General features: G+C 41.7%; 1 protein-coding gene across 1 annotated transcript in view; it reads left to right on the forward strand.

Moving 5' to 3' along the window:
* The window catches only part of CDYL (chromodomain Y like), a 95500-nt gene that overhangs the window by 25844 nt on the left and 41734 nt on the right, over nt 1-27922 (forward strand). The window contains exon 2 of the mRNA XM_077269809.1: nt 5264-5927. Within this exon, the coding sequence (XP_077125924.1) occupies nt 5264-5927 (664 nt within the window). The remainder of the gene's footprint in view (nt 1-5263; nt 5928-27922) is intronic.

Consider the following 27922-nt stretch of genomic DNA (forward strand, 5'->3'; position numbering starts at 1 on the left):
ATTTAATAAAGTTTATTTTTAATTGTATTTGCCTTGGATCTCTTCGTTTTCTCCCACATGTACCACATATGTCCTTGTTGTTGCATATTATTCTTGAAGTGCCTTCCTCATTTTTGGATGTTTTTTTATTTACTTTGATAAAATTTCTTCAATATAACTTGCGTTTTATTTGTGAAAAAATTTGAAATTTGGTGAAAATTTTGCAATTTTTGAACTTTGAATTTGTATGCCCTTAAATCAGACTTTGCCACACAAAATAGTTAATAAATAACATTTCCCACATGTCTGCTTAACATCAGAACATTTTTGTAACCAATTTTTTTGTTGTTAGGAAGTTGTTAAGGTTAAAAGTTGACCAGCAATTTTTCATTTTTTCAACAAAATTTACAAAATCATTTTTTTATGGACCACATGACATTTCAAATCCTTTTGAGGGGTATATGTGACAGAAATTACCCAAAAGTGACACCATTCTAAAAACTGCACCCCTCAAGGTGCTCAAAACCACATTCAAGAAGTTTATTAACCCTTCAAGTGCTTTACGGGAGCGAAGCAACTTGGAAGGAAAAAATGAACATTTAACTTTTTAGTCACAAAAATGATCTTTCAGCCCTGATTTTTTTTTTATGTTCACAAGGGTAGCAGGAGAAAATGGACCACTAAAGTTGTTGTTAAATTTCTCTTGAGTATGCTGATACCCCATATGTGGGGAAATCACTGTTTGGGCGCACGGCAGTGTTCGGAAGGTAAGGAGCACATTTTGACTTTTTGAATGCAAAATTGTCTGGAATTGAGAGCGGACACCATATCCCGTTTGGAGCCCTGATGTGCCTAAACAGTGGAAAACCCCCACAAGTGATGCTATGTTTGGAAACTAGACCTTTCAAGGAACATATCTAGCTGTGTGGTGAGCACTTTGAACCCCAAGTGCTTCACAGAAGTTTGTAACGTAGAGCCATGAAAATAAAAAAATCACATTTTTTTTTCCACAAAAATGGATCTTTTTCCTGAATTTTTTTTTTTATTATTTTCACAAGGGTAACAGGAGAAAATGGACTGTTACTGATGTTCTGCACTTTCTCCCCAGTACACTTGTGCCCCATATGCGGAGGAAAAACAGTGTTTGGGCTCACGGCAGGCCCGCTCGGAAGGGAAGGAGTGATGTTTTGGATTGCAGACTTTGATGGAATGGTCTGCAGGCGTCATGTCACGTTTGCAGAGCCCCTATTGTGACTAAACAGTGGAAATCTCCCTCAAGTGACCATATTTTGGAAACTACACCTCTGGAGGAATTTATCTAGCAGCATAGTTTTATAGTATTATAATGCTTTTGGTTTTACTGGTGCATGAATGTATAATGTGGCGGTATGTGCAAGTTGTGTGCAGTACATCAAATTATAAAAGTGTGTTGGGTCAACAGGGTAAAAACTAATTTTATGAATTTTGAGAGCGATTGTCAGTGGAGGAAAGCATGAAGTGCCCTAAAATTTCCTGGTAGACTGATGCTCTCGGACTTTGGTTTTGATAAAACACAGAGGACCTACACCAGCAGATGACATGGCTCCCCAAACCATCACTGATTGTGGAAATTTCACACTAGACCTCAAACAGCTTGGATTGTGTCACTCCACTCTTCCTCCAGACTCTGGACCTTGATTTCCAAATGAAATGCAAAATTTGCTTTCATCTGAAAACAACACCCTGGACCACTGAGCAAAAGACTTCTTTTTCTCCTTGGCCCAGGAAAGACGCTTCTGGCGTCTATTGGTCATGAGTGGCTTGACACAAAGAATGTGACACTTCTAGCCCATGTCATTGATACATCTGTGTGTGGTGGCTCTTGAAGCAATGACTCCAGCGGCAGTCCTCTCCTTGTGAATCTCCTCCAAATTTTTGAATGGCCTTTTCTTAACAATTCTTTCAAGGCTGCAGTTATCCCGGTTGCTTGTACACCTGTTTCTACCATACTTTTTCCTTCCACTCAACTTTCCATTAATATGCTTGGATACAGCACTCTGTGAACAGCCAGCTTCTTTAGCAATGACCTTTTGTGGCTTACCCTCCTTGTGGAGTGTTAATGACTATCTTCTAGACATCTGTCAAGTCAGCAGTCTTCCCCATAATTGTGGACACTACTGAAACAGACTAAGGGACCTTTATAAATTCTTAGGAAGCCTTTGCAGGTTTTTTTTGTTAATTCTAATTTACTGAGATAATGACTTTTGGGTTTTCATTGGCTGTAAGCCATAATCATCAACATTAACAGAAATAAGCATTTGAAATCGATCACTCTGTAATGACTCTATATAATATACGAGTTCCACTTTTTGTATTGAAGAACTGAAATAAATTAACTTTTTGATGATATTCAAATTTTTTGAGAAGCACCTGTAAGTGGTGCTTTTACACGTGTAACGTCTGGGGCTTGTGTATAGGGTACTACAGCTCTGGAAAAAATTAAGAGACCACCGCAAAATGTTCAGTTTGTCTGATTTTTTTCTTTATGGGTATATTTTTGAGTAAAATGTAAATTGTTCTTTTAGTCTATAAACTTCTGACAACATGTCTCTGAATTTCCAAGCAATAAATTTAGTATTTTTTTTCTGACAAAGAAAAATGGTCAAAATTTTTTAAAAAAACCCTAGTGCTTTCAGACCTCAGATAATGCAAAGAAAACAAGCTCATAATCATTTAGAAACAACAATACTAATGTTTTAACTCGGGAAGAGTTCAGAAATCAATCTTTTGTGGAATAACCATGATTTTTAATTACAGCTTTCATGCGTCTTGGCATGTTTTCCACCAGTCTTTCACACTGCTTCTGGCCCAAAAATGTAAGCAGTTCTTTTTTGTTTGATGGCTTGTGACTATCCATCATCCTCTTGATTACATTCAAGAGGTTTTCAGTGGGATTCAGGTCTGGAGATTGGGCTGCCTCGTGGGGTAAGGATTTCTCAGTATCATCCTTACCCCACGAGGCGAGTTTTTGCGTGGAGCCCCAGATCGAGAAAGATTGACAATCATCTTGTGTTTCTTCCATTTTCTAATAATTGTGCCAACAGGTGTTGGCTTCTCACCAAGCAGCTTGCCTGTTGCCTGTAGCCTATCCCAGCCTTGTGCAGGTCTACAATTTTGTCCCTGGTGTCCTTAGGCATCTCTTTGGTCTTGGCCATGGTGGAGAGGTTGGAGAGTTATTGTGTGGACAGGTGACTTTATACAGGTAATGAGTTCAAACAGATGCAATCAGTACAGGTAATGAGTGCAGACTAATGTGGGGGGCTTCTTAAAGAAAAACTAACAGGTCTGTAAGAGCCAGAATTCTTGCTGGATAGTAGGTGATTAAATACTTATTTCATGCAATAAAATGTAATTTAATTATGTAAAAATTATACAATGTGATTTTCTGGATTTTTTTTAGATTCTGTCTCTCAAAGTTTAAGTGTACCTACTATAAAAATTACAGACCTCTCTATTCTTTATAGGTGGGAAAACTTCCAAAATCAGCAGTGTATCAAATACTTATTTTCCCCACTGTTCATATATAAAATTGAGGACAGCTGCAGTAAAAGCAGAAGTCACACTGTATGCCTATTTCATAGCATATTCCGTCATCCTCCCTCCCTCCACGTGTGCATTCAACACTCTTGGTTTGGCTGAATTTGCATGTGTTTTCAATACAGAAAGGTGAAAAAGCCACTGTTGGGCACTGATTGTGGCAGCTTAACTTCCATGAAACAAAAGATTGGTTGAGTTACAATCCAACACACCTTGGCCCTTCATTCCACTAACATCTGCTGCCATTGGACAGTCATGACACCGACAAAGATATTGGATGATCAGCTGATCCATCCAATATTGATCGGTTAGACAGAGGTTTGTCTAATGTTTATGGGCATTCTTGGCTACTTAAAAAAAAAAAAAAAAAAAATCAGTACTATAGGAAAAAATATAACAGTCCAACAGCATATACTTTTAATCTCATATTGTACGAAATGGCTTTTTCTGAAATTGATTTTGAAACAGTTTTAAGTCAAGTAGTATTTTTTTTTTATAGAGGCCTTCAGATAGCAACTAAAATGGCTAAGAGTTGACATTGGGTAGTCAGCAAAATGTAAAGAGTAGAGAGGAAGTATGGTAAAAAACCAAGCCAATGTCAATACAATGTAGAATTAGTATAAAGCAAAAATACAAGTGTTTTTACCATCAGATATTAAATTATTATTATTATTATTATCTGTGACAGAACCTTTGAACAGCCTCTCTTACGCAGATGTGAACTAAGTCTTATTGGTTGTAAATGTTTGTTATAATGTTTAGTTTTGCTAGCTAGTTACCTAGGTGTCCTAAATTTGTGATACAAACCTTTTAGTCAACTTTGGAAATTAAAGTTCAGAATCTGATAATTGGAATGGTGAATATAACTTGCCTAGCTTATTGTGATTGCAAATGTATAACATTGTAATTGTTCAATTAATAATATAATTGATATGTAGTGGTTATATTTATCAAAATGTTTAATGCATCTTTCTGTTATATGTTGCTAGTACTCTCTAATCATGGCTGCATTACATCCCTTTTCTATATCAGGAGTAGATCGGTTTCAGCAAAGCACATACTCAAACTCTCCTATTTCTGTAACTTTTTCTAGTATGCACTGCTGGTAGCATGTAGAACATTGTAGCATCCATAATCCAGCACTCAGGTTCTAAGAAAAAATTAGAACAAAACATAGCTTTTTATTAAGTATGTATAAAAGCCGAGGATAAAACTGCTGACACGTTTTGAATCAGATTAATCATTCTTACTCTGGCATAAAAGCAAGGTTTTTCCACTGGAACCTGAGTGCCGGATTATGGATGCTGTTAATTCCAATGCAATTCCAGTTCTTCTTTTCTCTGTTTTATTAATATTAGCTAGTTTTTTTGTTGTTGTTTGTAACATTATATTCACAACACTTGATATTTGTCATTTAATTCTATTAATACATTGCAGAAATTAGGAACTGCTGTTAAACTTGTCAAGTTTCTTGTGAGCCAACATAGATTGACTTTGTAGTGTTGTGTTACTTATTTACGCCTTTGCGTTAAGTTGTTTTTATGAATGAATTGATGTAAAGTGCACCTTTCAGGATAATTATCTTTGTTGTCATGCCTGTCTGATCTGTTCATTTCATTTATTTACTCATTGCATTATTTATAACGTGAGGTATAGTAACTTGTTTGTATATCCTGAATGAATCGAATTGTATTGAATTTATTTTTAGGTGGAACGAATTGTTGACAAAAGGAAAAATAAAAAAGGTAAAGTTGAATATTTGGTGCACTGGAAAGGATATGACAGTGGTGATGATACCTGGGAACCAGAGCAACATCTAGTAAACTGTGAGGAATATATTCTTGAATTCAATAGAAGACACAGTGAAAAGCCAAAGGACAACAACACGTTATCAAAATCAAATCGGACATCTCCTAATAATGCCAGAAAGCAAATCTCCAGGTCAACTCATAGTTCCTTATCAAGAGCATCACCAAAATCTTTGACTCTTAATAAGGATGGTGACTCAAAAAATGCTCAACATTCTACCAGTCCAAAGTTACGCAAAAGTCCTTCTCAATTACTTCCAATAAGGAAAAATATGGACCTTTCTAGATCGGGTATCAAAATTCTTGTACCAAAAAGTCCAATGAAAAACAGGAATTCAGTAGATGGATTTCAAAATGTACCTGGAGAAAAGCTAAACCATATTGAACAAGAACAGGATTCAGTAGCACCAGAGGTAACTGCTGAGAAACCAGTTGGAGCTTTACTGGGACCGGGTGCAGAAAGGGCTCGAATGGGAAGCAGACCAAGACCACCATCACTAGTGCCACAAATTCAGTTGCCGTTGACTGTTACCACAGCATCAACATTAACTATAAATGGAAAAGGTAAGAAATCATGCCTAACAAACTCATCAGAATAAATTCTTGTGTATGGCGATTTTTCTCTGCTTATTTCGGGCTGGACATGTCGTAATCAACACTTCTGCTTGTCGATGATTAGTAATATTGTATAGGTATAATTTATACTGACATAAGCTGTGCTTGATACTATAGATATGTTCACATGGACCTCTATTGTTTGCACACTTGTTTGCAAGAGAATCTTATGCAGAAATCCAACATTGACCCTCAGATTTGTAGTTTGAACTGCCATGGTTCAGAATGCTAAATACCCCCATATAATGGAGCTAGCATGTGTGTGGCTACCCACCACCATACTTTTTCCGCAATGTGAATTTTAAATTCACAACAGTATCTTCTTCTTTTTTTTTTTCTAGAACCATTTAAATGGCAGTGTTGCTTTATCTTATTGTAAAGTATGTGAGGTGGTTAGCTGTTGGATTTCACACATTTTGTGTACTGTGCACTATAATTTGCATATAAATTATGCAGTATGAACTCTCCTTTTGGCACTTTCTCTTTGATTATTGTATCGCTGTCTTTTGTTCTTTTTTGCTAGTCCCCCTCTAGGCATAAGCCTAGTTTCACACGTCCTGACGTTTCCGGTACCGGAGATATCAGTGTCATTGTGTGTAATACTTGTTGCATACGTGTGGCAACCGGATGCCACCCGTGTGTCGTATGAGTACCACACGTACCAGCACCTGGGAAGCAGCGGTTCAGTTAGCGCTGTTCCCTGGCGCCAGGTGCTGAAAACCACTGTCATCATTCTCCTCTGCTCTGCTGTTGATCAGCACGAGTGGTGGAGAATGTTGAGTTATATTCAAGGGATAACAATGAGAGCAGGCGGCGGCAGATGGGAGTATTCATCAGCTGCCGCCTGCGCTATAAAAAAAAAAAACTGGCATGGGTTCCCCTGAATTTTTGATAACTAGCCAGGCAAAACTGACAGCTGCAGACTGCAAACCTCCGCTGTCAGCATTAGCAAGGCTGGTTATAACAAATAGAAGGGTCCCCACACTTTTTTTTTTTTTTTAATATTTAAATAAATTAATAAAAAATGGAGTGGGTTCCCCTCCTTTTTTGACAAACAACATTGCTAAAGCATACAACTGGGGGCTGGTATTCTCAGGCTGGTAAGGGGCCATGGATATTGATCCCCCTCAGCCTAAAAATAGCAGCATGCAGCCACCCAGAAAAGACACATCTATTAGATACATCCCTCTTGCCCTGTAGTGGTGGCAAGTGGAGTAATATTTTGGGGGTTGATGTCACCTTTGTATTATCTGGTGACATCAAGCCCACGGATTAGTAATGGAGAGGCATATAGAAAAAACACCTATGGTTGTATGGTAAATAAACACACAGCAATTATAAAGTCCTTTATTTTAAATCAAAACAAAACACAATTTTCCATATTTTTTTTTTAAAAGTGAACAGTTATGCTCACCTAACACCCATTCCATTGAAGCCAACATCTCCTGTAACAAAAATAAAAAACAAGAATATCCCTCAGTTCTGGCACTTTACCCGACTCTTCCCACTTGCCCTGTAGAGGGACGTTTTGTGGCTCCTGCTGTTGTTAAAAAACTGACATATCAGGATATTTTACTCAGGGTCCATGGAAACGCACTTACATGTGCACAGACCCATTTGAATGTATCTACGTGTGAAAACTGTCACCACACGTACAGGACACACTAACGTGTGAAAGAGGCCTAACATAGTGTATCAGCCTTGCTTGTTGAAACCAACTAACCATCTTGTTTGTAGCATTTTCCTTCATAAACAAGGCAGAATTATGTGCTCAGAGCCGCTAACATGGCACAAGCGTTCCTGTGGTTATATGCCACTCTATGCTGCCTCCGTACAGGATTATTAGTTTTCAGATATGCAAAACCTTTAATTTTCACCTTGCTTATTTAATGAATTTGATACGTTTCCATTCAACACAATTTTGTCCTACCTATATAATTGAAAAGTGGTTACAAACACTACAACGCAAAGACCATTATTGCTTAACCCCTTATGGACCAGGGGTTTTTCCATTTTTGCTTTTCAACTTTTTGCTCCCCTTCTTCCCACGGGCATAACTTTTTTATTTTTCCATCAATATGGCCATGTGAGGGCTTGTTTTTGGCGGGGCAAGTTGTAATTTTGAATGGCACCATTGATTTTTCCATATCATGTAGTGGAAAACTGGAAAAAAATTCCAAATGTGAAATTGCAAATAAGTGCAATTCCACAATTGTTTTTTGGATTTTTTTTTACCATGCTCACTGAATGCTAAAGCTGACCAGCCATTATGATTTTCCAGGTCATTACGAGTTCACAGACACCAAACATGTCTAGGTTCTTTTTTTTATTTAAGTGGTGAAAAATGTTCCGAGACTCCTAGAGTCTCCATTTTCCGGGATCTAGGGCCAGGTGAAAGCTTATTTTTTGCATGCCTATCTGATGTTTTTATTGATACCATTTTGTTGTGTTTACAATCTTTTGATCGCCCCCTTTTTTATTGCAATGTTGCAGCGACCATAAAAAAAAGTAATTCTTGCCTTTCAATTTTTTTTCTCGCTACGCCGTTTACCGATTGGATCAATTTTTTTTATATATTGATAGAACGGGTGATTCTGAACTCGGCGATATCAAATACGTGTATATTTGTGTTTTTTTTATATTGTTTTATGTTGAATGGGCGAAAGTGGGGTGAAATGAACTTTTTAACCCCTTCATGACCCAGCCTATTTTGACCTTAATGACCTGGCCGTTTTTTGCAATTCTGACCAGTGTCCCTTTATGAGGTAATAACTTAGGAACGCTTCAACGGATCCTAGCGGTTCTGAGACTGTTTTTTCGTGACATATTGGGCTTCATGTTAGTGGTAAATTTAGGTCGATAATTTCTGAGTTTATTTGTGAAAAAAATGGAAATTTGGCGAACATTTTGAATGTTTATCCTGTTAAACCAGAGAGTTATGTGACACAAAATAGTTAATAAATAACATTTCCCACATGTCTACTTTACATCAGCACAATTTTGGAAATAAAATTTTTTTTTGCTAGGAAGTTATAAGGGTTAAAATTTGACCAGTGATTTCTCATTTTTACAACAAAATTTACAAAACCATTTTTTTTAGGGACCACCTCACAATTGAAGTCATTTTGAGGGTTCTATATGGCTGAAAATACCCAAAAGTGACACCATTCTAAAAACTGCACCCCTCAAGGTGCTCAAAACCACATTCAAGAAGTTTATTAACCCTTCAGGTGTTTCACAGCAGCAGAAGCAACATGGAAGGAAAAAATGAACATTTAACTTTTTAGTCACAAAAATGATCTTTTAGAAACAATTTTTTTATTTTCCCAAGGGTAAAAGGAGAAACTGGACCACGAAGGTTGTTGTCCAATTTGTCCTGAGTACGCTGATACCTCATATGTGGGGGTAAACCACTGTTTGGGCGCACGGCAGGGCTCGGAAGGGAAGGAGCGCCATTTGACTTTTTGAAGGAAAAATTGGCTCCAATCTTTAGCGGACACCATGTCGCGTTTGGAGAGCCCCCGTGTGCCTAAACATTGGAGCTCCCCCACAAGTGACACCATTTTGGAAACTAGACCCCACAAGGAACTTATCTAGAGGCATAATGAGCACTTTAAACCCCCAGGTGCTTCACAAATTGTTCTGTAAAAATGAAAAAGTACTTTTTTTCCACAAAAAAATTATTTTAGCCTCAATTTTTTCATTTTCACATGGGCAACAGGATAAAATGGATCCTAAAATTTGTTGGGCAATTTCTCCTGAGTACACCTATACCTTACATGTGGGGGTAAACCACTGTTTGGGCACATGGTAAGGCTCGGAAGGGAAGGAGCGCCATTTGAATTTTTGAATGAAAAATTATCTCCATCGTTAGCGGACACCATGTCACGTTTGGAGAGCCCCTGTGTGCCTAAACATTGGAGCTCCCCCACAAGTGAGCCCATTTTGGAAACTAGACCTTCCAAGGAACTTATCTAGAAGCATAGTGAGCACTTTAAACCCTCAGGTGTTTCACAAATTGATCCGTAAAAATGAAAAAGTACTTTTTTTCAAACAAAATTTCTTTTAGCCTCAATTTTTTCATTTTCACATGGGCAACAGGAGAAAATGGATCCTAAAATTTGTTGGGCAATTTCTCCTGAGTACACCGATACCTCATATGTGGGGGTAAACCATTGTATGGGTGCACGGCAAGGCTCGGAAGGGAAGGCGCGCCATTTGACTTTTTGAATGGAAAATTAGCTCCAATCGTTAGCGGACACCATGTCACGTTTGGAGAGCCCCTGTGTGCCTAAATATTGGAGCTCCCCTACAAGTGACCCCATTTTAGAAACTAGACCCCCCAAGGAACTTATCTAGATGCATAGTGAGCACTTTAAACCCCCAGGTGCTTTACCGAAGTTTATACCGCAGAGCCGTGAAAATAAAAAATAATTTTTCTTTCCTCAAAAATGATTTTTAGCCCGGAATTTTTTATTTTCCCAAGGGTAACAGGAGAAATTTGACTGCAAGAGTTGTTGTCCAGTTTCTCCTGAGTACGCTGATACCCCATATGTGGGGGAAAACCACTGTTTGGGCACATGCCGGGGCTCGGAAGGGAAGTAGTGACGCTTTGGAATGCAGACTTTGATGGAATGGCCTGCGGGCATCATGTTACGTTTGCAGAGCCCCTGATGTGCCTAAACAGTAGAAACCCCCCACAAGTGACCCCATTTTGGAAACTAGACCCCCCAAGGAACTTATCTAGATATGTGGTGAGCACTTTGAACCCCCAAGTGCTTCACAGAAGTTTACAACGCAGAGCCGTGAAAATAAAAAATCATTTTTCTTTCCTCAAAAATGATGTTTTAGCAAGCAATTTTTTATTTTCACAAGGGTAACAGGAGAAATTGGACCCCAATAGTTGTTGCCCAGTTTGTCCTGAGTATGCTGGTACCCCATATGTGGGGGTAAACCACTGTTTGGGCGCACGTCAGGGCCCGGAAGGGAGGGAGCACCATTTGACTTTTTGAACGCAAGATTGGCTGGAATCAATGGTGGCGCCATGTTGCGTTTGGAGACCCCTGATGTGCCTAAACAGTGGAAACCCCTCAATTCTAACTTCAACACTAACCCCAACACACCCCTAACCCTAATGCCAACTCTAGCCATAAGCCTAATCACAACCCTAACCCCAACACACCCCTAACCACAACCCTAACTGTCATGTTCCCAATGGCAGGGAATTAAACACATAACACGGGCAAAAACAGGACGAGCTCTAGGGTGATGGAACCTGAGCTGACCGCGATCCTGAACCTCAACACTCAACTAACAGCAGCCGGGGAACGTTCCTGGGGGGACTCTAGACGTCTCGCGCCAGCCGGAGATCTAGCTACCCCTATCAGAAGAATCACAGACCTATCTTGCCTCCAGAGAAATATTCCCACAGAAATAGCAGCCCCCCACATATAATGACGGTGAAATGAGAGGAAGGCACAAACGTAGTTATGAAAACAGATTCAGCAAAATGAGGCCCGCTTAAGCTAGATAGCAGAGGATACAAAAGGTGAACTGCGCGGTCAGCTTAAAACCCTTCAAAATACCATCCTGAAATTACTTGAACTCATGTGCCAACTCATGGTACATGAGTGGTAATTTCAGCCCACTAGAGCAACCAGCAGCAGAGAATTACATATCTGCAAGCTGGACTAAAAACATGAAAGCAAACATGAAACAGGGAAATCCAGACTTAGCTTGTCTTGAAGGCCTAGGAGCAGGTAGCAAAGGTAACAGAGATACACTGATACATTGATAGCCGGCAAGGGAATGACAGGAAAGCCAGGTTAAATAGGAAACACCCAGCCTCTGATGGACAGGTGGAAACCAGAGACCGCAACCCACCAAAGTCACCCAGTACCAGCTGTAACCACCAGAGGGAGCCCAAAAACAGAATCCACAACACCTAACCCCAACACACCCCTAACCCTAATCCCAACCCTAACGCTAATCCTAACCCTAACCACAACCCTAACCCCAACACACCCCTAACCATAACCCTAACCACAAGCCTAATCTTAACCCTATTTCCAACCCTAGCCCTAATTCCAACCCTAACTCTAATTCCAACCCTAACCCTAAGGCTATGTGCCCACGTTGCGGATTCGTGTGAGATTTTTTCGCACCATTTTTGAAAAATCCGCAGGTAAAAGGCACTGCGTTTTACATGCAGATTTACCGCAGATTTCCAGTGTTTTTTGTGCGGATTACACCTGCGGATTGCTATTGAGGAACAGGTGTAAAACGCTGCGGAATCCACACAAAGAATTGACATGCTGTGGAAAATACAACGCAGCATTTCTGCGTGGTATTTTCCGCACCATGGGCACAGCGGATTTGGTTTTCCATAGGTTTACATGGTACTGTAAACCTGATGGAACACTGCTACGAATCTGCAGCGGCCAATCCGCTGCAGATCCGCAGCCAAATCCGCACCATGTGCACATAGCCTAATTCTAAGGGTATGTGCACACGCTGCGGAAAACGCTGCGGATCCGCAGCAGCGGGTCCGCAGCAGCGTTTCCACAGCTGCGGGTCCGCAGCAGTTTCCCATGAGTTTACAGTTGAATGTAACCTATGGGAAACAAAAAACGCTGTGCACATGCTGCGGAAAAAACTGCGTGGAAACGCAGCGGTTTACATTCCGCAGCATGTCACTTTTCTGCAGATTCCGCAGCAGTTTTACAACTGTTCCAATAGAAAACGCAGTTGTAAAACCGCAGTGAAATCTGCAGAAAAACCGCGGTAAATCCGCAGCGTTTTTGCACTGCAGATTTATCAAATCCGCTGCGGAAAAATCCGCAGAGTACCAGAATACGTGTGCACATAGCCTTACCCTAGCCCTAACCCTAACCCTAACTCTACCCCTAACCCTAACCCTAGTGGAAAAAAAAATAAAAATATTTTCTTTATTTTATTATTGTCCCTACCTATGGGGGTGATAAAGGGGGGGTTCATTTACAATTTTTTTTATTTTGATCACTGTGATGGGTTATATCACAGTGATCAAAATGTACATGGAACGAATCTGCCGGCCGGCAGATTCGGCGGGCGCACTGCGCATGCGCCCGCCATTTTGGAAGATGGCGGCGCCCAGGGAGAAGACGGACCGACTCCGGGAGGATCGGTAAGTATGAAGGGGGGGTGGATCGGAGCGCAGGGGGGTGGATCGGAGCCCGGGGGGAGCGGACACGAGGACGGGGGAGCGGACAGGCGGACGCAGGGGAGTACGGGACTGAACGGAGGACCGGGGAGCAGATCGGTGGCAGTGGGGGGGGGGGGGCAGATCAGGATTTCCAGCCATTGTCGATGATATTGCAGCATCGGCCATGGCTGGATTGCAATATTTCACCATTTTCATAGGTGAAATATTGCAAATTGCTCTGATTGGCTGTTGCACTTTCAACAGCCAATCAGAGCGATCAAAGCCACGTGGGGGCAAAGCCACACCCCCTGGGCTAAAGTACCACTCCCCCTGTCCCTGCAGATCGGGTGAAATTGGAGTTAACCCCTTCACCCGATCTGCAGGGACGCGATCCCTCCATGACGCATACGGTGCGTCACAGGTCGGATTGGCACCGACTTTCATGACGCAGCGTATGCGTCAAAGGTCGGGAAGGGGTTAAATATTTTTAAAGTTTTTTACTTTTTACTTGCTTCAATAGTCCCCATGAGAGACTAGAAGCTGCGATCATCCAATCGCTTGTGCTGCATAGAGCAGGGCTGCAGCCTTGTTCTATGAAGCAGATATGCTCACTTGCGGCGCTCATATCTATACGGCTATGACAACCACAGGGGTCTCCTGCTGACCCCGGGTTTTCATGCCAACTCATCGGCGACTCGCGGTCATGTGACATGGTCGCCGATGGAGGTTATGACGAGCTTCCTGCGCGTGCATGTTAAATGCCGCTGTCAGAGTTTGACAGTGGCATTTAACATGTTAACAGCCGCAGGTAGATCGCGATTCCACCCGCGGCTCATAGGGGCCCATGTCAGCTGATCAGATCAGCTGTCATGTGCCGGAAAAGATATGGACTCATCGCTGGAGCCCACACCAAACAGGGGGAGGGGTCCAATGATGGACTCTGCCCGTCATTGGACTTTAAGGGGTTAGTCCATAGAAAACCAACATTAGAAAATAACACGCTCTAATTCCATATTCTACCTTTTCTTTGCAGCAGTGGTAGAGCCTTGAAATGCATACATTATATAAAAATGACTATTCTAAGCCCTGGCCTCATTTATTGTAGTTTGCATTGCCAATGTTTTCATTTAAAAAAATTTTTTTTGTATATTTTACCTTTTACATCATAGAATTACTTTAATATCTCACTTTACAGTTTTCTATATAATGTTAAGTAAATTGTAAATGCTTTTCTAATGTTGGATTATTCAGTCCCAAGTAATGCTGCACGAAATATATTATCTGGATTCCAATCTAATTTCAGTACACTTGAATCTTCAGCCTTTGTACAGTCAACGTGGGTTGCTTTGTTGCATTGTAGGAAGAGTTTTATACCAGGCTATGTGCATTAAACAGATGTTGAAAAACCTGTTGATCACAATGCAGTGTAGCAAAGTGCATTGCTTATTAGGTTTCCACCCAGTTTGTGGAGCTGGACATACATTTGATCAGTGCTTTCTGACTATGAGATGGGCGTCAATTCAAACACCCTCCAGTTGTTGGAGAAAAAATGTAATTTATTGCATTTTTTCACCCATTTTAAATGTTGCTTTATTTCCTAATCAGTAAGTATAACATTTTAATTTTGTTTTGCGGGTTAGTACAATGAGTTTTTATTTACATTTTTTTTTTCAAGTTTTACTACTTTTGCAGCATGAAAACCCTTTTTATTATGAAAATTATTTGGCTTTGTATCACAATACTCTGAGAGTAATAACTCATTTTTTATTATTTCTCATTGTTTTCTTATTCGTGGTATTTATCTTGCAGATTAAAAATATAATTTTATCATTAGAATTGTTGCAGATATGGTGATGCCAATTATAGGTACTTTTTTAGGCATCCTACCAGGCCATGTCTAACAGAGCATTGGTGTCAATGGGTCATCTTCACAGACAATCTAATGTGCAATGTGCCCAAGGCAAGGCCTATTAGATTGTCAATAAAACACAGGACATGATACAATGTAATAAAGATCATAATACGACATTTGGAAATTCATTTATAAAATAACAATTATTTTAGAAAAAAATTGAAGAAAAAAACTTATGTTCTCTTTAAAAATTTACAAATATTGGTAAAATGGAGAAATCAAAAGTGTACATATTTGTTATTGCCAAATTCATAGCCATGAGTAAAATCAAGTTACTGCTATTATGTTTAGCATATATACACCAAATGTTGTTATTTCTATTACAGTGGTTTAATTGCTGTTTTTACGAACAGTAGTTTGTGAAAACTCACGCTGCACTGTGCTGTACATGCACATCAGATGTCTGGAAAGGGTTACCGTATTTAGCTTTAATTTTTTTAGGGTACATGCACAACAGATGTCGGAAAAGGGTTATTTAGCTTTAATTATTTAAGGTTAATACCCTAAAAAATTAAAGCTAAATAACCCTTTCCCAACATCTGCAGTTCATGTACAGCACAGTGTAGAGTGCGTTTTCGCAAACTGCTGTTTGTGTGCGACAGTGATTTTGCTTGCTCTCAAAATCATCAGTGTATGTCCGCTATATTTCATAGGTGACACCCTACTGTAAAAGGTTGCAGTAGGTGCTAGCACTGGTCACGGCCATGGAACCCCTGTGATGCCACTGTTGACGCTTACAGTGGCATTTCTCTGCTTATGTGAAGGAGGAGGATCCCTACTTGTCTCCATCGGCACCATGCAATTGCGATCACACATTGTCGATGGCACCCATGATGACCTTGGGCTAGCCATAAACAGGACCTGACAAGCTTCCTGTCAGTGTAAGGGTAATAGGTCTAATATTTTGCAATTCATAAGAATTGTAGAGTAGTAGACTAGCAATTAAACAACCGAAAGTGATATTAAGGCTGCTTTCACACTAGCGTCGGCACTGGGCCGTCGCTATGCTTCGGCCCAAAGTGCTTTGTGAAAATAATGCCCGACGTGGGCAGCGGAAGCAGTCTTACGACGCTACCGCTGCCCCATTGTAAGGTCCGGGGAGGAGGGGGCGGAGTTTCGGCCACGCATGCGCGGTCGAAAATGGCGGACACGACGCGCAAAAAAAGTTACATGTAACTTTTTTTGTGGCGACGGTCCGCCAAAACACGACGCAACCGTTGCACGACGGTTGCGACGTGTGGCCATACATCGCAATGCGTCGCTAATGTTAGTCTATGGGGAAAAACGCATCCTGCAGACAACTTTGCAGGATGCGTTTTTTCTCCTAAATGACGCATTGCGACGTACAGCCAACAACGCTAGTGTGAAAGTAGCCGAAGAATAACAAAACAAAAAATATATATTTTGAAAGTAAAAGCGCAGTTTTTCTGTAAATATGAAAGTAAACGCACAAGTACACATAATTAATATTGCTACATCCGTAACAACCCTCTCTATAAAAGTCATGTGTAGATATAGAAAAAAGTAACACGTCACCTTGTCCTGCAAAAAAAAACAAAATATGCCTTTATATGGCTGTTGGCAAAAAAATAAAAAGTTAAAGCTTTCAAAAAATGACCACACAAAAGCAAATTGTAAAAAATAGTTTTTAGTGTGCAGGAGAAGCAAAACATAAAAAAACTATGGTATCACTATGGTCGTACTGACCGAAAACATACATTTCTCTTATCATTTCTTGATGAATGGCGTTAAAAAGTAAAAAATAAATAAATAATCTATAAAATGGTTTTTTTTTGTTCACTTTACTACTTAAAAATCTAAAAAAAAAATGATTCAAAGAAATGTTATGTAGTCCATAATTGTACAAATGAAAATGTAACCCCTTAGTGACGGAGCCAGTTTTGAGCTTAATGACCAGGTCAAATTTTCGAAAACTGACCAGTGTCATAACACTTCAACATATCGCAGTGATTCTGAGACTGGTTTTTCGTATTATATTGTACTTCATGTGAGTGGTAAATTTCGGTCAATATGATTTGTGTATATTTATGAAAATATCGAAAATTTTGCAAAAAATTTGAAAATTTAGCAATTTTATTATTTTACATTTGTATGCCCTTAAATCAAATCGTTATACGACACAAAATAATTAATAAATAACATTTCCCATATGTCTACTTTACATCTGCATCATGTTTGAAACATTATTTTTTGTTAAAATGTTAGAGGGGTTTAAAACTTTAGCAGCAATTTCTCATTTTTTTTCGTTTAACTTACAAATAGTGTTGAGCGATACCGTCCGATACTTGAAAGTATCGGCCGATACCGGCAAAGTATCGGATCTAATCCGATACCGATACCCGATACCAATACAAGTCAATGGGACACCAAGTATCGGACGGTATCCTGTATGGTTCCCAGGGTCTGAAGGAGAGGAAACTCTCCTTCAGGCCCTGGGATCCATATCAATGTGTAAAAGAAAGAATTAAAATAAAAAATAGGGATATACTCACCTCTCCGGCGCAGCCTGGACTTTACCGCCGTAACCGGGAGCCGTTGTACCTAAGAATGCGCGCTTGAAGGGCCTTAGATGAGGTCACTGCGCTCTGATTGGTCCGTAGCGGTCACGTGACCGCTACGCGACCAATCACAAAGCCGTGACGTCACCTAAGGTCTTTCAAGCGCTTGAAATACCTTAGAAGACGTCCGCAGCTTCTGATCGGTCGCGTAGCGGTCGCGTGACCGCTACGCGACCAATCACAAAGCCGTGACGTCTTCTAAGGTATTTCAAGCGCTTGAAAGACCTTAGGTGACGTCACGGCTTTGTGATTGGTCGCGTAGCGGTCACGCGACCGCTACGGACCAATCAGAGCGCAGTGACCTCATCTAAGGCCCTTCAAGCGCGCATTCTTAGGTACAACGGCTCCCGGTTACGGCGGTAAAGTCCAGGCTGCGCCGGAGAGGTGAGTATATCCCTATTTTTTATTTTAATTATTTATTTTACACATTGATATTAATCCCGATACCGATTCCCGATACAACAAAAGTATCGGATCTCGGTATCGGAATTCCGATACCGGCAAGTATCGGCCGATACCCGATACTTGCGGTATCGGAATGCTCAACACTACTTACAAAACTTGTTTCTTAAAGGAACTATTCAGATTTAAATAGACAGTGAGGGCCTATATATTGGAAAAGCCCCCAAAGTGATACCATTTTAAAACTGCTCCCCTTAAACACTTCAAAACTGTTGTAGGGAAATGTTTTAACCCTTCAGGTGCTGCACAAGAATTAATGCAAAAGTGGAATGAAAATAAATTTTACCGCTAAAATCTTGCTTTAGCACCAAATTTCTCACTTTTGCAAGCGGTAACCCCCAAAAAGTGGACCTCACAGTTTGTTACACAATTTCTGATGAGCATGGCGATAGCCCAGTAGTCAAAAAGTTCTGTTTGGAGAAACTGCAGGGCTCAGAGTGGCATATGCAATATTTAAATTTTGGAACACAAATTTGGCTGAAAGAGATGGCAGCCACTATGTATGTCGCATTTCCAGGGCCCCTAAGGAGCCTAAACACCAGAAACCCCCCACAATTGACCCCATTTTGGAAACGTCACCCCTTAAGGATTTTATCCAGGGGTATAGTGAGCATTTTGAATCCTCAGATACTATAGAGAATTTTATTAAGTCATCATATTGAAAAAGCTTTTTTTATTTATTTATTTATTTATTTTGCAAAAATCTTGCTCTATTCCCAAATTTCTCAGTTTTGCAAGAGGTAACATCAAAAAGTGGACCCCACAGATTGTTACCCACATTCTCACAAGTGTATATATTTTCTTTATTTTTTTCACATACACCGTGTTCCAAATTATTATGCAGATTGGATTTTGGTGTCATAAAGATTTAATTGTTATGTTTTTCAAATTACCGTAACTCATGGATGGTATTGTGTCTCAGGGCTCAATGGATCACTGAAATCAATCTTAAACACGTGATGATTAGTTTTCCAGGTGATTCTAATTAAAGGAAAACTACTTAAAAATGATGTTCAACATTATTAAGCAGGCCACAGTTTTCAAGTAACATGGGAAAGGAAAAGGATCTCTCTGCTACCGGAAAGCATCAAATACTGCAATGCCTTGGTCAAGGGATGACAACATTAGATATTTTTCGAAAACTTAAGCGTGATCATCGTGCTGTTAAGAGTTTTGTAGCTGAATCTGAGCACAGACATGTTCGTGCTGATAAAGACATAATGAGGAAAGTTTCTGCCTGGCTAGTTCATTGGATTAAGAGAGCAGCTGCTAAAAAGCCATTACAAGCCAGCGCACAGATATTTGAAGCTGCTGGTGTCTCTGGAGTCCCTCGAAGCTCAAGGTGTAGGATCCTTCAAAGGCTTGCTTTGGTTCATAAACCTACTATTCGGCCACCCCTAAACAGTGTTCACAAGCAGAAACGGTTGAAGTGGGCCCAGACATACTTGAAGACTAATTTTCAAACAGTCTTGTTTACTGATGAGTGTCGAGCAACCCTGGATGGTCCAGATGGATGGTTGGTGGATGGCCACCATGTCCCAGCAAGGCTGCGATGTCAGCACGGAGGTGGAGGAGTCATGTTTTGGGCTGGAATCATGGGGAAACAGCTGGTAGGGCCCTTTAAGGTTCCTGAAGGTGTGAAAATGACCTCTGCAAAGTATATAGAGTTTCTGACTAACAACTTTCTTCCATGATATAAAAAGCAGAAACGTGCCTCCAGGAGCAAAATCATCTTCATGCATGACAATGCACCATCTCATGCTGCAAAGAATACCTCTGAGTCATTGGCTGATATGGGCATAAAAGGAGATAAACTTATGGTGTGGCCACCATCTTTCCCTGACCTAAACCCTATAGAGAACCTTTGGAGTATCATCAAGCAAAAGATCTATGAGGGTGGGAGTTAGTTCACATCAAAACAGCAGCTCTGGGAGGCTATTCTGACTTCATGCAAAGAAATACAAACAGAAACTCTCCCAAAGCTCACAAGTTCAATGGATGCAAGAATTGTGAAGGTGATATCAAAGAAGGGTTCCTATGTTAACATGTAACTTGGCCTGTTAGGATGTTTTGGAGTTAAATAGCTTTTTTTTTTCAGTGAATGTGACCTAATGCTGCAGATTCAACAAATGAGCATTTTCAGTTCTTTAAAACATATCAAATGTTTAGAAATTCAATTGTGCTTAATAATTTGGAACAGTGCATTTTGAGATTTTATTCATTTTGGAGATTATACTGTTATCATTGGGAGGTTTCTTCAATAAAATTCGATGTATACTCTAACAGATGTTGACTTTTATTAGACTGACTGTCATTTGCACCGACCATTTAGGAAAATCCGAGAAAAATATAATTTGCATAATAATTTGGAACATGGTGTATACTGTATTTTTCGGACTATAAGATTCAATTTTTCCCCCAAAACTTTTGAGGGAAATGGGGGTGCGTCTTATGGTCGCAGTATACTTTCAAATCCTGTGGCTGTGGCTGTGGTTCCGATGCAGCCTCCTTTCCCAGGCTGGTGGGGCGGGCTCTGCGGTGTGGTGGTGGCAGGCTGTGCTCCGGGGTAGTGGCGGCGGTTGTCTGTGCTCTGTGGGGGACTGGTCCGGCATTTTGTCAAAGCTCAGAGGCCCCTGTTCATCCGTTAATGCTATGTTGCGGTGGCCTCCGGGAACATGGCCTCCGGGAAGATGGCCACCGGGCCGGCGCATGCTCAGATTCAAATCCCGGCAACGAGATCTTGTCCCAAGATCTCGGGATGAGATCTGAATCAGCGCATGCGCTGCCCCCGGCCCGGCGGCCATCTTCCCGGTGGCCATGTTCCTGGAGGTCACCACAAAATAGTATTAACGGATGAGCGGGGGCCTTCGGGCTTTGACTGGTATCCCTGTAATTACACCGACTCAAAGAACAAAGTCAACTAATCACTTAATCTACACGATGAATGACTTAAAAAAATAAAACCAATTCTTCACCTGCTGTTGAATTTTTTTTTTTTTCCTCCCAAAGATTGCAGGCTCGACTCACATTTATCCTGCACTCTGTTCTGAGCACTTAAACTGGGGTAACCATGTAAGTCTCTGAAATACGTGATCCAGACTGAACTCCTGGCAGAAGATTCCCAATAATAAGGCAGATGGAGGCACTGCGATACGGCGGTGACCGTCTTTTTAGGCGTGCATGAAAGTGCAGTCCGCCACAATTTTGTGCACTTCTGAAAAGAAGGGCATGACTTAACAGTGACCAGGTGGCGTCCTTAGTAACTCTGCTGCCTCATTATAGTGAATAGATCCCTTGTGAGTTTCATTTGAATCCCATCACTTGGAAATTTAGATGTAAACCCTATTTAAGTGCTCAGCGTTGAGCGCCAGATAATTGTGATCTCAAATGGTATATAAAATGTTCCCAACAAAAGCTTCAACTCAATCCACAAAAAAGCAAGTCCCCACTCAGGTCCATCTGTCAATGGAAATGTAGGGGCTTCCACATTACTGGTAGTACAAAGTCTCTCTAAAAGTGCTGTAACTCCTCACACCCCCCCTCCCAAAAGATACTCTGCAATTTCTGTGCTCCCATATCCAAATGCCCCCCTTCCTTCTGAGCCCCACAGTGTGCCTAAACTTAAAGCACATTTAGTGTCCATATGTTTAGAATTTCTATAGCTATGAGAGTCCGCCTAGTTTAAAAGTGCTGGTCTCCAGAAGCATGAACATGAAACGAGGTCACAGATGTATGTAGGAGACAGGTTGTGGATGACTTTGTATGTCATGGCTAGGGTTGTGAACTGGAGTCGTTGGGTAATGTGTTGTGAATTCTGTTGTGGGTTCTGCTCTTGGGCTTGGTTCGTGCCTTCCATTTGGCTCGTCCTGATCGTCCTGGGGGCTCTGGTGAGGGTTCGGTGACCCCTCCTCAAGGGGGGGGTACTGTTGTGAATTCTGTTGTGGGTTCTGCTCTTGGGCTCCCTCCGGTGGTTATAAGTGGTAGTGCTGCTGTTTGTCCTTCACAGCAGTCATCAGGTGCATCCACTTCGGACGGGGCTATTTAGTCTGGCTTCACCCTTTAGTGAGTGCCAGTTGTTCATTGTTTCTGGAGGATTCACATCCCTTCCTGGTCGCTCCTGCTTGCAGTTCATTTCTACAAGATAAGTTCTGCTTGTTTTTCTGCCCACATGTTGTGGGCCTCATTGTTCAGTGCATTGCATGTTTTTTCTTGTCCAGCTTTATCTGTGTAAGGATTTATGCAGCCAAGCTGGAATCTCTGGAGAGGCAGATTTACCCTCCATGACTTTAGTTAGATGTGGAGTTTTTGTATTATCTGTGGTGGACATTTCATAGTATTTTAATACTGACCGCATAGTTCTCTGTCCTATCTTTCCTATTTTAGCTAGATTGGCCTCCTTTGCTAAATTCTGTTTTCAGCCTGTGTATGTTTTTTCCTCTCCTCTCACAGTCAATATTTGTGGGGGGCTGCCTATCCTTTGGGAATTTTCTCTGAGGCAAGATAGTTTTCCCTTTTCTATCTATAGGGTTAATTAGTCCTCCGGCTGTGTCGAGGTGTCTAGGATTGGTAGGTACATCCCACGGCTACTTCTAGTTGCGGTGTTAAGTCCAGGGTCTGCGGTCAGTACAGTTACCACATTCTCCAGAGTACGTCTCATGCCGCTCCTAGGCCACCAGATCATAACAGTACAACTGGCCAACAATGAGTTAACCGCATCTCAAAAGAAGGGAAAGAAAGTGGTGAGCCATTTTTTTTTTCTGTACTCTGTTGTGTTTTTTTTTTCCCTCTTTATCTCTGGGTGGCTCAGGAGTTAGGCGCTGACATGGATGTTCAGGGACTTGCTTCTCGTGTGGATCAACTTGCTGCTAGAGTACAGGGTATTTCTGATTATATCGTGCAGACTCCTGTTTTAGAGCCTAGAATTCCTACCCCCGATCTGTTTTTTGGGGACAGGTCCAAATTTTTGAGCTTTAAAAATAACTGTAAACTGTTTTTTGCTCTGAAGCCCCGTTCCTCTGGTGATCCCATCCAGCAGGTAAAAATTGTCATATCTCTGTTGCGTGGCGAACCTCAGGATTGGGCATTTTCCCTGGAATCTGGGAATCCGGCCTTGCTTAATGTAGACACCTTTTTTCAGGCGCTTGGGTTATTGTATGATGAACCTAATTCTGTGGATCATGCTGAGAAAACCTTGTTGGCCCTGTGTCAGGGTCAAGAAGCGGCAGAATCATATTGCCAGAAATTTAGAAAATGGTCTGTGCTTACTAAGTGGAATAAGGATGCTTTGGCGGCAATTTTCAGAAAGGGTCTTTCTGAATCTGTTAAAGATGTTATGGTGGGGTTCCCCACGCCTGTAGGTCTGAGTGATTCTATGTCTCTGGCCATTCAAATTGATCGGCGCTTGCGTGAGCGCAGAGTTGTGCACACTATGGCGTTGTCTTCCGAGCGGAGTCCTGAGCCTATGCAGTGTGATAGGATTGTGTCTAGAGCTGAACGCCAAGGATTCAGACGTCAGAATAGGTTGTGCTTTTACTGCGGCGATTCTGCTCATGTTATTTCTGATTGCCCTAAGCGTGCCAAGAGAATCGCTAATTCCGTTACCATCAGTACTGTACAATCTAAATTTCTGTTATCTGTGACCCGATCTGCTCATTTTCGTCATTTTCTGTCATGGCATTTGTGGATTCAGGCGCCGCTTTAAATTTAATGGACTTAGAATTTGCCAGACGTTGTGGTTTTCCCTTACAGCCTTTGTGGAGTCCTATCCCTTTGAGGGGCATTGATGCTACACCATTGGCTAAAAATAAACCTCAGTTTTGGACACAGTTAACCATGTGCATGGCGCCAGCCCATCAGGAAGATTGTCATTTTTTGGTGTTGCATAATTTGCATGATGCTATTGTGCTGGGGTTTCCATGGTTACAGGTACATAATCCGGTGTTGGATTGGAAATCTATGTCTGTGACTAGTTGGGGTTGTCAGGGGGTTCATGATGACGTTCCTCTGATGTCAATTTCCTCCTCCCCCTCTTCTGAAATTCCTGAGTGTCTGTGAGATTTCCAGGATGTTTTCGATGAGCCCAAGTCCAGTTCCCTTCCACCGCATAGGGACTGTGATTGTGCTATTGATTTGATTCCAGGCTGTAAGTGCCCTAAGGGCCGACTTTTCAACCTGTCTGTGCCTGAACATACCGCCATGCGGAGTTATGTTAAGGAGTCTTTGGAGAAGGGGCATATTCGGCCATCTTCTCCATTAGGAGCAGGTTTTTTTTTTTGTTGTCAAGAAGGATGGCTCCTTGAGACCCTGTATTGATTATCGCCTCTTGAATAAGATCACGGTCAAATTCCAATACCCTTTGCCTTTGCTTTCTGATTTGTTTGCCAGGATTAAGGGAGCTAGTTGGTTTACTAAGATTGACCTTCGAGGGGCATATAATCTTGTTCGTATTAAGCAGGGTGACGAATGGAAAACTGCGTTTAATACGCCCGAGGGCTATTTTGAATATCTTGTGATGCCATTCGGACTCTCTAATGCCCCATCTGTGTTTCAGTCCTTCATGCATGATATTTTTCGGAATTATCTTGATAAATTCATGATTGTATATTTGGATGATATTTTGATTTTTTTCAGATGATTGGGAGTCTCATGCGAAACAAGTCAGGATGGTATTTCAGGTCCTTTGTGATAATGCCTTGTTTGTGAAGGGGTCTAAGTGCCTCTTTGGAATACAGAAGGTTTCTTTTTTGGGCTTCATTTTTTCTCCATCATCTATAGAAATGGATCCGGTTAAGGTTCAGGCCATTCATGATTGGATCCAGCCCACATCCGTGAAGAGCCTTCAGAAATTTTTGGGCTTTGCTAATTTTTATCGCCGTTTCATTGCCAACTTCTCCAGTGTGGTTAAACCCCTGACCGATTTGACGAGGAAGGGCGCTGATGTAACGAATTGGTCCTCTGAGGCTGTTTCTGCCTTTCAGGAGCTTAAGCGCCGATTTACTTCTGCCCCTGTGTTGCGTCAGCCGGATGTTTCTCTTCCTTTTCAGGTTGAGGTTGATGCTTCTGAGATTGGGGCAGGGGCCATTTTGTCTCAGAGGAATTCTGATGGTTCCTTGATGAAACAGTGTGCCTTCTTTTCTCGAAAGTTTTCGCCTGCGGAACGCAATTATGATGTCGGCAATCGTGAGTTGTTGGCTATGAAGTGGGCATTTGAGGAGTGGCGACATTGGCTTGAGGGGGCCAAGCACCGTATTGTGGTCTTGACCGATCATAAGAATCTGATTTACCTCGAGTCTGCCAAACGGCTGAATCCTAGACAGGCCCGATGGTCCCTGTTTTTTTCCCATTTTGATTTTGTTGTCTCGTATCTTCCGGGTTCTAAGAATGTTAAGGCTGATGCCCTCTCTAGGAGTTTTTTGCCTGATTCCCCTGGGGTTCTTGAGCCGGTTGGTATTCTGAAGGAGGGGGTGATTCTTTCTGCCATCTCCCCTGATTTGCGACGGGTTCTTCAGGAGTTTCAGGCTGATAAACCTGATCGCTGTCCAGCGGGGAAACTGTTTGTTCCTGACAGATGGACTAGTAAAGTAATTTCTGAGGTTCACTGTTCTGTGTTTGCTGGCCATCCTGGGATTTTTGGTACCAGAGATTTGGTTAGTAGGTCCTTTTGGTGGCCTTCTTTGTCACGGGATGTGCGTTCTTTTGTGCAGTCCTGTGGGACTTGTGCGCGGGCCAAACCTTGCTGCTCCCACGCCAGTGGGTTGCTTTTGCCTTTGCAGGTCCCTGAGAGGCCTTGGACGCATATTTCTATGGATTTTATTTCGGATCTTCCTGTTTCCCAGAGGATGTCGGTTATCTGGGTGGTCTGTGACCGGTTTTCTAAGATGGTTCATTTGGTACCTTTGCCTAAATTGCCTTCCTCTTCTGAGTTGGTTCCGTTGTTTTTTCAGCATGTGGTTCGTTTGCATGGCATTCCGGAGAATATTGTGTCCGATAGAGGTTCCCAGTTTGTTTCTAGGTTTTGGCAGTCCTTTTGTGCTAAGCTGGGCATTGATTTGTCTTTTTCTTCCGCATTTCATCCTCAGACAAACGGCCAAACCGAGCGAACTAACCAGACTTTGGAAACTTATTTGAGATGCTTTGTGTCTGCCGATCAGGATGATTGGGTGGCTTTCTTGCCATTGGCCGAGTTTGCCCTTAATAATCGGGCTAGTTCTGCTACCTTGGTTTCACCATTCTTTTGTAATTCTGGGTTTCATCCTCGTTTTTCTTCAGGGCAGGTTGAGTCTTCTGATTGTCCTGGGGTGGACTCTGTGGTTGACAGGTTGCAGCAAATTTGGGCTCATGTTGTGGACAATTTGGTGTTGTCTCAGGAGGAGGCTCAGCGTTTTGCCAACCGTCGTCGGCGTGTGGGTTCCCGGCTTCAGGTTGGGGATTTGGTCTGGTTGTCTTCTCGTCATGTTCCTATGAAGGTTTCTTCCCCGAAGTTCAAGCCTCGGTTTATTGGTCCTTATAGGATTTCTGAGATTATCAATCCAGTGTCTTTTCGTTTGGCCCTTCCAGCCTCTTTTTCCATCCATAATGTTTTTCATATATCTTTGTTGCAGAAATATGTGGTGCCCGTGGTTCCCTCTGTTGATCCTCCTGCCCCGGTGTTGATTGATGGGGAGTTGGAGTATGTTGTGGAGAAGATCTTGGATTCTCGTTTTTCAAGACGGGGACTTCAGTATTTTGTCAAGTGGAAGGGTTATGGCCAGGAGGATAATTCTTGGGTTGTTGCCTCCGATGTTCATGCTGACGATTTGGTTCGTGCCTTCCATTTGGCTCATCCTGATCGTCCTGGGGGCTCTGGTGAGGGTTCGGTGACCCCTCCTCAAGGGGGGGGTACTGTTGTGAATTCTGTTGTGGGTTCTGCTCTTGGGCTCCCTCCGGTGGTTATAAGTGGTAGTGCTGCTGTTTGTCCTTCACAGCAGTCATCAGGTGCATCCACTTCGGACGGGGCTATTTAGTCTGGCTTCACCCTTTAGTGAGTGCCAGTTGTTCATTGTTTCTGGAGGATTCACATCCCTTCCTGGTCGCTCCTGCTTGCAGTTCATTTCTACAAGATAAGTTCTGCTTGTTTTTCTGCCCACATGTTGTGGGCCTCATTGTTCAGTGCATTGCATGTTTTTTCTTGTCCAGCTTTATCTGTGTAAGGATCTTATCTAGATGTGTGTTGAGCACTTTGACCCAACAAGTGCTTCACAGAAGTTTATAATGCAGAGCCGTAAAAATAAAAAATCATATTTTTTCACAAAAATGATCTTTTCGCCCCCAATTTTTTATTTTCCCAAGGGTAAGAGAAGAAATTGGACCCGAAAAATTGTTGTGCAATTTGTCCTGAGTACGCTGATACCCCATATGTGGGTGTAAACCATTGTTTGGGCGCAGGGCAGGGCTCGGAAGGGAAGGAGCGCCATTTGACTTTTCAATGCAAAATTGACTGGAATTGAGATGGGACGCCATGTTGCGTTTGGAGAGCCCCTGATGTGCCTAAACATTGAAACCCTGTACAAGTGACACCATTTTGGAAAGTAGACCCCTTAAGGAACTTATCTAGATGTGTGTTGAGCACTTTGACCCAACAAGTGCTTCACAGAAGTTTATAATGCAGAGCCGTAAAAATAAAAAATCATATTTTTTCACAAAAATGATCTTTTCGCCCCCATTTTTTTATTTCCCCAAGGGTAAGAGAAGAAATTAGACCACAAAAGTTGTTGTGCAATTTGTCCGGAGTACAACGATACCCCATATGTGGGGGTAAACCACTGTTTGG

Source organism: Ranitomeya variabilis, chromosome 6, assembly GCF_051348905.1.
Source record: "Ranitomeya variabilis isolate aRanVar5 chromosome 6, aRanVar5.hap1, whole genome shotgun sequence".
Classification (NCBI taxonomy): domain Eukaryota; kingdom Metazoa; phylum Chordata; class Amphibia; order Anura; family Dendrobatidae; genus Ranitomeya; species Ranitomeya variabilis.